At 39.1% G+C, this 11,093-nt stretch overlaps 1 protein-coding gene across 1 annotated transcript in view; it reads left to right on the top strand.

The window, feature by feature from the left end:
- The window catches only part of WWC1 (WW and C2 domain containing 1), a 78,634-nt gene extending 68,636 nt beyond the window's left edge, over positions 1-9,998 (top strand). The window contains 8 exon segments of the mRNA XM_080995218.1: positions 362-413; positions 415-429; positions 432-506; positions 1,599-1,763; positions 4,911-5,003; positions 5,608-5,838; positions 7,491-7,612; positions 8,145-9,998. Coding sequence (XP_080851344.1) covers positions 362-413; positions 415-429; positions 432-506; positions 1,599-1,763; positions 4,911-5,003; positions 5,608-5,838; positions 7,491-7,612; positions 8,145-8,211 — 820 coding nt within the window. The 3' untranslated portion in view covers positions 8,212-9,998.
- The last annotated feature ends 1,095 nt before the right edge of the window (positions 9,999-11,093 follow it).

Genomic DNA, 11,093 nt, shown 5'->3' on the forward strand with positions numbered 1-11,093 from the left:
AATGTGATAAGTCCTAGTACAAACAGTACAGCTTGCTGCATGCAGTGACACCATGTGGAAGGATTGTTTGGGGTTTCTCTTCCTGGGTAGTAGTTCTGAGTTGTTGTTTTTAAGACCTCACAAAGGATGAATAAGGTATGGCGTGGAATGTGGTGTATCACACTGATAAGCCCAAATTTATTCTCCCTTTAACTAGTAGCGTGCTCATGCCACTGTATTATATAGCATTGCGGTGCATCTCATAGTGCTGTAGAAATTATGCTCACTTTGTCTGAGAATACTGTTAGCTTTGCCAAAGCTCTTACGGTTGGTGTTCCAAGGGTGCTTTGCCTATTCACAGTGAAGTTTTGTTATGTAACAGGCAAGATGAAGAAGATGCTGAGCAAGATGGCAACAGTGAAAATGAAGAAGAAGGAGGAGGAGGAGGAGGGTTTTATAGTGGAAGGGCAATATGGGAAACAGAAGAGACCACATCCTTGTCACCGGCTGAGTCAGCAGCCATCAAGGTAAAGAAAGCACAAGGAATGCAAAGTCCTATGTAAGCAGGTGATTAGAAGGACAAGCTGACTTAAGCACTATGTTATTGCTGCAGTGCCCTTGTTTCACCTCTAACATGATGGAATTGAGCTTTTTTGTTTTCCATTTGCTTGTGAATTGTTTGCTAGGCTTCACACGGCACATGCTTAGTTGTGAACGCATCAGGGAAATAGTAGAATACAAGTATTTGGCATACAGAAGGTAAGAAGGGAGGAAGCGAGAAACATTCAGTATTGGGTCTGATGTTTATTTTGTTTTGTTTTTCACTGTAGCCTGCAAACATTATTGCCAAGTGAGTTAAGTATCTTCTGTAGCACTCTTACTGTAGGGTGAAACTTCACATTCCGAACTAGTTGAAAGTCCCTGATTTGTTGTTAGAAGAGAGTCATGTAAGTCTCCAGTAATGAGATATGGTGAATCAGGCCAGCAAACTCTGCCCAAATATATTGCTGTCAAAGAATGCAGTATACCTGTATGACCTTGGCAGCACAAACAAATATTTGCATAGGCAAACCAGGTTACGTTCATGCTTCCATGCACAGTTATCTGTTTTCTCAAGCAAATCTAGGAAGTTGTTGAACAGGCTTATATTTCTATGTTAGCAGTTTTACAAGGAGAGCTCCTGGATTCTGTTTCTCCTGTCATTTCCTTCTGGCACCCTGCCCCCTCAGCTTCCAGCCAGTACTAATTTCTTACATAAAATTGTATTTATAAATTTTATAGTCCATAATTCCAACACAGAACCCAGGGTACTTGAGACACTGAAATGAATGAGTTTAGCCTTAAATAGGTTTAACTCTGTGCTGGATTTTAACTTTCATGTTTTCTCTCTCTTGTTATGGTATGTGTCTGTACTGTGGTGTTTTTAGAATGCTGATTATAAATTAAAACTTGATGGTAGTGATTCTTGTCTGAAATGCACTATAATATTATTCTGCCCTAAATACATTGAAGAAAAAGGTGCAGAATTCACCCGGTCAATCAAACCTTAGAGCTGTAAGACAGATTGATGGCACTTTGGTGGAGAAAAATAAACTTACAAATATCTATCTGTATTGTAGGTGGATAAAGAGACCAACACAGAGAGCCTTGCACAATCTTCTGCGGTAGTTCGTCCAAAAGATAAAAGAACTTCTAACCCTCTACGAACTCCTTTTGTTAGAGGCAGCACTATTATCCGTTCCAAAACCTTTTCTCCAGGACCACAGAGCCAGTATGTGTGTCGGGTAAGAAAAACAGTACTTTTCTCTGTCTGTGAACAGAATACTCATAGGTAGCATATACCCTCTTTCTGTAAAAAGTAGATGAAAATGTCACTAAGACGCTCAGATAAATTGACATCTGAAATCCAGTATTAAATGCCATGGCCTAGAAGTAATTAAAACATAAGTTGCAAACTGCAAGCCATGATTCAGAGGACACCCAATAGCCCTACCCACACGTACATATGGAATTGTTGGAAGGCACATCCATAGAAACTCCAGTTGTGCTTTCAGTTCTCTCAAATGCAAAAAAAGGTGTGAGGATTTGGTGCAACCACTGTTTAAAGGGGAAATCTGTAGGAAAAATTAGTGAACATGTGCCTCTCCTGCTTTCTTTTTCAGATCCCCCACTTTTTGAATGTGGGAGAATTTAAACAACAGTGGTGTGTTCTTTCAGGGAGCTTCAGAAATCCCTTAACACTTAGTGGTTGTTTCATCTATCTGGATTGCACCCTATATTAATGCATTTTAAAATACATGTTTTCATTAAAGAATTACCAATATAGGCAGTCAAGGAAACAGATTCATAAGCACATCATTTAGTTTGTTCATTTAGCTTACTCAAATTTAAAGAAATACATTATAAAACTGTCTCCTACTTGTATTTATTTATTTGACTTATTTATATGGTGCCCTTTAATTACAACAAATAGTGAAGTGATTCACAACATGATAGAACATTTAATAATATCTGAAAAACATATAGAACTACATATACTACCAAACAATAAAACTGGTAGTATATAACTATTTCTGTTAGGTCAGTATTTGCCTAAAGTGACTATATGGATTATAGTAAATAAGTTATGTGTAGATCTTATCTCTGATCACCCTTCCAAACTAAGGGAAACTTGCATGTATACTATTGGCTCTTCTTTCAGCAGGAGTTAGATCAGTTCAATTTTGTAGTCATACCTATTTGGTTTGTCACTTTTTGACAGCAGAGCAGTTCTTCATCTAAACATTAACAGAAGAGTCTTTTGTGTACATCCAGCAGTAGCAATGTGTGCACTCACAGAGGTTCAAATATGCAAGGGTTGTTTTGTCTTCCATGAACTGGAAAATGTTTACATCAGCGAAGAGATCACAATTTCAGGTCATTTTCCAGTTCTGAGTCCCATGGGATTTTGTCTTCTTTCACAGGAGTCTCCCCAGAGTTTTGAACCAAGTCCATTTTCTGTAGTTTTTATCTCAGTAGGTGTAGGGCTCCTTTGAGAGGACGGGTGGGATATAAATTTACTTATTATATAAATAAATAGTTCATTGCATGTGATGGCTGTCCATCGAAAGATAGCAGTTGACTCAATTCTACATGCCATAGAATTTCTCAAGGGTTACCTGTGTTACGACACATAGGCTGAACTCTAATCTCACCTCCAAAGCTTGCTTCCTATATTCTTCCCTGTCTCTCTAGAACTGGAAAAGAAGTTAGGGGACAACTGTGACAAATATCCTTAAGTGTTTTTTTTTTAATTTTAAATCACTTGACCCTGAATTAGATTCTTTATTACTGTGTTGCTGTATTGTTTTCTTAAAAACTTAGCATATAGACTTACTGGCCAATATTCTTAATAACAGACCTCATGGGTGAGACCTCTGCCAATTTTATCCTGGCATAATAATGAATAAAGTGTTTTCAAAACAGTGTGACCTTTGCATAGAGAAGGGTGGAGGTGAGAGGGAGAATGTAAATTTGAAAATTGTGACTTCAACTAGGTACGATATGGCTGAATATGTGCAGTCCATCTGTTACGTATGCTCCAAGTTCACCTCTTTGATTAAATGTTTATTCATAATTAATTAGTTCCAGAAGACAGGATCAGGCGGGACTATAAATAACCTCTCTCTCTAACTTCAGTCTGTGAAGCAAACAAGGAAAACACTGTCAGGAAGGTCCTTTCATTGACGCATGGGCTCGCTCTGCTGAGGAACGAGGTGTTCCTTCTGCACATCAAGGCTGCCTATTGCTGTGATGAAGCACAACAGGGTCTGATACACTTATTGCTTCCCAATTCAGACACTGTTAGGCTCACCAGCTATCAATTTTCCTTTTGATTTAGCTGCAAGTTGAACTCTCGGCACTAGGCTAAACCTCTAAATTGCATCATCTTGTTTTTTAAGACAGGCCTTTGGGCAACAGGCCATGGAACAAATAGCACATGACAGGGGGCATTCAGGCATGGCAAGATAGATGGATGGCTCAGTGCAGTGAACAGGAGATGCACTAAAGGGTTTTCCAGATTTTGCTCCATTTACTTACCCTGAATGGAATGCATTGGGGCTTCCAAAAATATAACAACACTTTTTAAAAAAAATTAAGGTACTGTTTGTGTGATAGTTGATGCCTCAAGGAGGGAGAAGGAGTATAAAGCTGCTTCCTTTGTTGCCAGATCACTGCATGTAGTGAGTGCCTTGAATATGCAATTGGAAGGTGTATCCCAAGAGCAAAGGAACATTATCTGAGTTCAGGATAAAAAGTCACACAGATAAAGGCTTTCCCTTGCATCCTGAAACAACACAAAGGCAAAGAATTTCAACTCTAGGAATATAATCCTGTCACGCTTCTGCTGCTCTAAACAAACTGCGGACATTCAAATATTATTTTCTGTTGTGAGACAGATTTTATTTCAGTAATATGGATAAGTAGGTCTTTTGCATTCTATTACCCTGATCCTATATATATTGCGTCAACGTGTTTGGCTGAAGAACCCATTGCAGAACTCACTTTTCATATTCTGTTGCATTCAAGCAGAGTAGCAGTTGGTATAAACCCTGCTTAAAAAAATATTTCCCAATGCAAGTCTTAGAGGCTGCGCTGTTTTAAGATTCTAATCCCACCTCAACACAACCTTATCTTGGCAACATAAAAACTACTTTATATTGTCCGGCCATTGGTCCATCTAACTCAGTATTGTCTATTCTGACTGGAAGCAGGTTTCAGACAGGAGTCTTTCTACAGCCCTGCCTGGAGATGCCAGGGATTGAGGCTAGGACTTTCTCTATAGAAAGTATGTGCTCTCCTTCTCCGCTGTAGCCACTTCCTGTGTAGCCACCTCTCCTTAGATGAGCAACTTTCCTATCTCAGTGCCTTTGTTCATTTCTCTTTTTCAGCTTAATCGTAGTGATAGCGATAGTTCAACACTATCCAAGAAACCACCCTTTGTTCGAAATGCTGTGGAGAGGCGAAGTGTCAGGATGAAAAGGGTAAAAATAAATAAATCTTACATTCTGTTTTCTTTTATTGAGTTGTTGAGCTGTATACATTTTTTCACAAGCTAGCCTAGTTTCTTTTAAAATAACGATTAGTAAAACTGTTCTTTGTGTGCCCTGTTCCAGTTTTGCATATTAACATCAATGGCTCTTCATGTTATTGAAGGTTTGTGTTTCCATTAATGTGTCAAAGAGAAATTATATTGCGGAGCATTTGGCATGTAGTTTTGAATAATTTTTGAAGCTGTCATAGTTTCTGAAGCATTTCTCATAAAGATATCGGGATGCATCCAATGCTGCAACTGCCCTGGTGCAGGAGACTTCTGTGCATGCAACAGAACTTCCACTTCCTCACTTCCCCCCTCCAGCCCTCTCTGCACTCTCAGAATCAGCTCTGAGAACTGGGAGACCTTCTGGAGCATATTTTGGAGGTGCACGGGAAGGAGCAGATGGAATTCCTGTTGCACTGGATGCAAACCATTATTTTCAGTTTGGTGTCAGCAACCATTAGTATTTCAAGTCTCTATAAGCATGACAAAGTGTATCAAAGGATATCACAATTCAGCATTATAATAAATATTTTGTCGTTGTTGTTCAGTCTTCTGTTAGGTCCACTGGAGGTGAGCGTCTAATCCGTACCTCACTGGATCTGGAATTGGACTTGCAGGCTTCAAAGACCTGGCACAACCAGCTGGTTCAAGAGATCTCTGTCCTCAAGCAGCTGAAGGAACAACTAGAGCAAGCTCAAAGTCAGGGGGAAAAGGAACTACCCCAGTGCATAGACAAAGATGAACAATTTCAGATGTTGATGAGACTAGTAGAGAAACAGGCAAGTCATTCCTCGACTACAGAATACTTTTTCATTATCAATTAAATTTTCAACAAGGGAATAGGCTTCAATTATGTTTTACTCAGCGTAGGCCCATTGTGATTAATGAACATGACAAAGTTAGGTCCGTTGATTACAGTGGGCCCACTCTGACTAAACTATAGCTGAATACCACCCTTGATATGTTTAAAAAAGCTCTCCTGCTGGTAGTGAAACCTGCTGGAATCTTTGAGGTACTTTTTCAGCACTTGTCATTTTAGTGGGATTTAAAACACGTTCTGTCTCAGTGGGTCTAGTCAGAATTGTCTTGTCTTGCCCTCTTCAGCCCAATCTCAAAGAAGTGTATGGCATGGTGAAATACCATGATATCATCTGCACCTGATTGTCCAAAATCTCTCTGTCTCTGGGAGTGTATATGAACCAAACAGAGATATACTGAGAGGTTGGGTACGTTGGCCCCCCACCAAGGGTGCAGGCCCGGGGGGCGGGGCAAGAATCACACCTCTCCACTCTGACTTGGAGTGGAGGCCATCCTTGCCAAGGGTGCAGAGAATGGGGGACGTGCTGATACAGCTCCTTGCCAAGGGCACCAGGGAACCCCTGGAACCAAAGATGTACGCAGCCTCTGATGAGGTTCTCTGTCGGAAGGCACAAGGTTGTAATTCAAAGCTAATAGGGAGGAAGACCTGAATATGGTCAAGCGAGCTCATCCAACACCCTGCTGGGCTTACAATTGGTAGGGTGGAAGCAAGGGTGGAGCCATGGATTTCTCTCTCTAATTTTTTTCTTGGTTGGATACGCAGTGGGATTTTCCCCACTGGAAACAATGGAAATCATAGGCTCGCTTTATGAACCATTTCTCTGGAATGGATTACATTTGCATAGTGGGACCTGCAGGCATTTATTCAAGAATTTCTGTACTGCCCTATCATGAAATATCTGGGCAGTTTATAGCAATACAAATACATTTTTAAAAATAGAACTATCACTAAAGTGACTGGCTACTCTTTTTTAAAAAAAACAACAACCCTGTTGTCATAAAAGGGTTTTTAAGAGGCACCTGAAAGTCAAAAGTAAGGATGCCTGCCAAATCTCTGCTCAGAGATTGTTGACAGCATGGGACTTGCAACACTAAATGCCTAACTTATGGAGGATGCTAGCAAGGCTTCAGTAACTTGGGACAGTAGGTTCATTACAAGCATGATTGGCAAGTCAGTGACTCAAAACATCAAAAAGCTTTTAAATTCCAGCTAAAACATATTTAAAAAATATCTGTTTGCAAAACCAGATCAAAAAGTATATGAGGAGACACATACTTTCCCTCTCATCTACCTCTGTATTTGTTCATATGAATGGAATTGTAGGATTGATGTTAAGCTCACAGGACCGTGTGCAGCAGGTGCAAGTGGCCAGAGGTAAGGAGGCTTTTTCTAGGCACATTGGTAGGAACAATAGTGCCCATGAAATCACTCTCCCATTCTCGATTCTTTTACAGCTTTGGTGGTTTATGGCTCAAAATAAATCAGTCCCACCTGAATGCCCTATGTTGGACATGGAAATGAAGTGTTTTGTTTTACACAGAGGATGCCAGATTAGAAAAGAACCTATTGTGCTTTTATTTAAATTAATGGCTTCATTCCTCAATCACTTAGGTGGAAAAAGTCGAATGTAAGTGCGAGCTCAAAGCTAATAAAATGATGAGAGCAGCTGCTAAAGATGTGCATAGGCTACGAGGCCAGAGTCGAAAGGAGCCTCTAGAGGTGCAGTCATTCAGGTAGGAAAATGCGTTGCAGATTTTGCTCAAATGCATGGATTACCCCTTTCATGTAGCTTCACTAACCAGCACCGTAAAAACCTTTGGCTGTAGAAACAAAGTAGTCATGCTCATATCATGGTCATCTTCTGATAATGAGTCACAACCTTGTACGGTGTTTTCTGAAAACAGACTCCTATTATGATGTCCTTATCTGGCAGTGACACAATACTGTCTTACTTGTCAGATCCCTTTGTTTTTAAATGAATGACCTACCTATAACATTCTGTAGCATGCTTATCAAATAGAAAACAGTGTGGGATTTGATAAAATGCCTTTTGTGGTAGCTATAGTTCAGTAAGATTTATTGTATTGAAATCTTTTGGCTTTGTTCACATGGAATGACAATTTCAAAAGTGTTTTGGAAGTATTACTGTAGGGCTTCTGTGAAGTTGTACATGACAAGGCATACATAGATTTTTTATTTTCTGACTGTTGAATAGTGAAGTCTTATTTTTTACTTTCATTAACAATTGATGTTTGTGTTTTGTAGAGAGAAAATGGCATTTTTCACACGGCCGAGGATAAACATTCCTGCTCTCTCTGTGGATGATGTTTAATGTCTATTTAAGTATTTCTTTTCAAACCACTTCAGAAAAGTATAATTTTTGTTTCACTGAAGTTTATTTATGTGGTATTACAAAGGTACCAAGTCATTTGTATGTTGCAGCTCCATGTCCAGATTTTTCGCTTTCTCCATGTCATTGCAAACCCCACCATTAAAATGACTTGATTATATAGTTTGTATATTTAGCAATGTATTTTTGGGAAAGATTTTTTAAATACGAACAAATTCAGCTCAACATTTTTGTTTTAATAAATTCCATTTAGATGTTTTGTACAGCTCTACTTTTTTTAAAAGAGGTTTTACCACAATAAATTTGAATCTTGAGACAGCAAGAATTCTTTGATTCTTAAATATATCCCAGTTCTTATACAGCTAGCTTTTGCTAATTTAAATATTTTTGTACCCAACAGAAGAGGAAATAAGTTTTTTTTAAAGAGCTGTAAATGAGTGCTCTGTGAGCTATGAAACACTTCTATTTCTTTCCAAGTCATAAAAATGGGTGTGGAGTTCAAGATATCTACTGCACTTTAATTTGGAGATTGTTACTTCAGCTCATTATGTACTTGACCTATAAAAAGTTCCAAAGCTCAGTGAACCCATTTCTGTATAGGGAGAGAGCTACATGGAACATATGCCCCTGTGAGACTTTCTGATGGCTGTGTTTTACTGAACAAAGAAAATAGAATCATGACCAACTAGCAGTCAAAAATAATTCCATCTTTTAAGGAAAATGACACTTGGTTTTTTATTTTATTTTATATTTCAAGTTGGTTTAAGCAAGCAAAGAAATGCTCATGAAATCCTAACACCTGATAAAGAGCTTTTACAAACAAGTATTTTGACCAAAATTTTCTATTAAATTCTAAGCAGTCTTTTGTGGGTTTCTTTAATCTAATCTCCCTTATTTTATTGATTGGAATAACTGATTTGGAGTGGGTTGCCTGTTGCTACTTTTGAAAACAGCTACTAAACAAAATACAATGAAGCCTTGTCTAGAAATACTGTAACCATGTCTAAAAGCCATAGTTTACCATATTGTTGTTAGTATTCGTGTATATATTTTCCTCAGCTTGTTCACCTTGGTTGGTAATGTGTTTATCTTGACTTGCGTGCACACACAAGCATTCTCTTGCTTACACTCTCACCTTTGCCTGTGTGTACACACACACACACACACGGGGGGGGGGCATATATGCACGTATGCACAGACTATTCAGGCAGTATATTCTGGAGAAAGCTTTCAGCCTAGTGTGAGTCCTATATCCAGGCCTTATTCTGCTCCCTGTCACTGTGAGGTGTGGGAACAAATTGTGGTACGTATACTGTTTTTGAACATTAGTATATTGATGAACACTCAACTTTCAAAAATCACAGACATAAATTATTTAAGGATATCATGTGTGAATAAACAAGAAGGCGCTGTGTGTGAGAGCTTTAAACTCAAACCATGTTGAATTATTTGGAATGTGATACCTGAACAGGTTCACACACTTTCTCCATCTTTCACCAGCACCACTCCCCCTCCCATTTCTCTACCTGTTGCCAACACAAGAATGAGAACAATGGGGATAGGAATACAAAGGCCTTAAAGGTCCACAAGCCAAGATGCACCTTCATGAGTAAAGTTGATGAGTGGTTTAAAACTGGAAGTCTCTTGAGATGTACATAGTTCTTTTTCATGTATAAAAACACTTTAATAGGCAAGCACTAAATGATTGACTTTATATCTATTTTAAATTTTTGTCAGGATTAACAGATTAAAATTGCTATAGAAATTTATATACCTAATCTCTGTCTCTTTTTCTGACTGTGTAAATGATGTTTCTGAATTGTATCAGTGCCTGCTGCTGAAGGTATAGATCTTTAAGACATGTTTCAAGCCACACTTTGAGTTGGGGAAGAAAGATGCTTCTCAGGGGCCAAGAAGCTGTGTAGGCCTTTGTTGTGTATAAAATTTTAAAATACAATTTGTGGATTATTTTTCTTTATTAATTTTGTTTTCATTGGATGCTTGCTAGAAATGGATATACAGTGGTACCTCAGGATGTGAACGGGATCCGTTCCGGAGCCCTGTTCACATCCTGAAGCAAACATAACAAGCGACGGCGCGCCTGCACTTGCACGGATCGCATTTTGCCGCTTCCACGCATGCGCATGACGTCATTTTGAGCGTCTGCGCATGCGCGAGCGGCGAAACCCGGAAGTAATGCGCTCCGTTACTTCCAGGTTGCCGCGGAGCGCAACTCGAACGCGCTCAACCCGAAGCACATTCAACCCGAGTTATGACTGTACTTATTTCCTTTAAGCACGTCAACCTGGATATTTCCCCCCCATTGCTATAATAGTTCCCAGAGCATGCTAAAATATTTTCCAAATTGCATCCTGATTTGTTTTTGACGTTTTATTGAGCTTAAAGGCCATGAAGAGTCAATTTAGAATTCCATCACTGTAAAGAAAGAGGGCAACAATATCTGATAATTACATTGCATGCTGTTACCTCATTGGGTCAAGTATTCACTCTGAAAAGGGAACTGGACCATCATCTCAGTAGAGAGCTTCACAGCTGGATAATAATAGAAAGGCAAATGGGCTTATGGGTACATCTTACCAGAGTGGATAGTACTGGATGTGGCTTTGACTCGATGAAGAAAATATTTTTATGTGTTCAACTCTATAGATTCTAGTAGTGACTACGAGATCCTTGCAGTTCATGGAGTCGCTAATCAGAAAATGCTTGTGTGTATGAAGCTATACCACAGCATATTTTGCATATAAAGGGGCACTTTAAAATATGGACGGGGAAGTGAAGTTATGTCCTCGAATTTGAAAAGGAACTAGTGACCATTAACAAAAACGGGGGCTGTGGGTTTGAAT

Source organism: Podarcis pityusensis (genome assembly GCF_964106645.2).
Source record: "Podarcis pityusensis genome assembly, chromosome: 2".
In the NCBI taxonomy this organism is placed as follows: Eukaryota; Metazoa; Chordata; class Lepidosauria; order Squamata; family Lacertidae; genus Podarcis; species Podarcis pityusensis.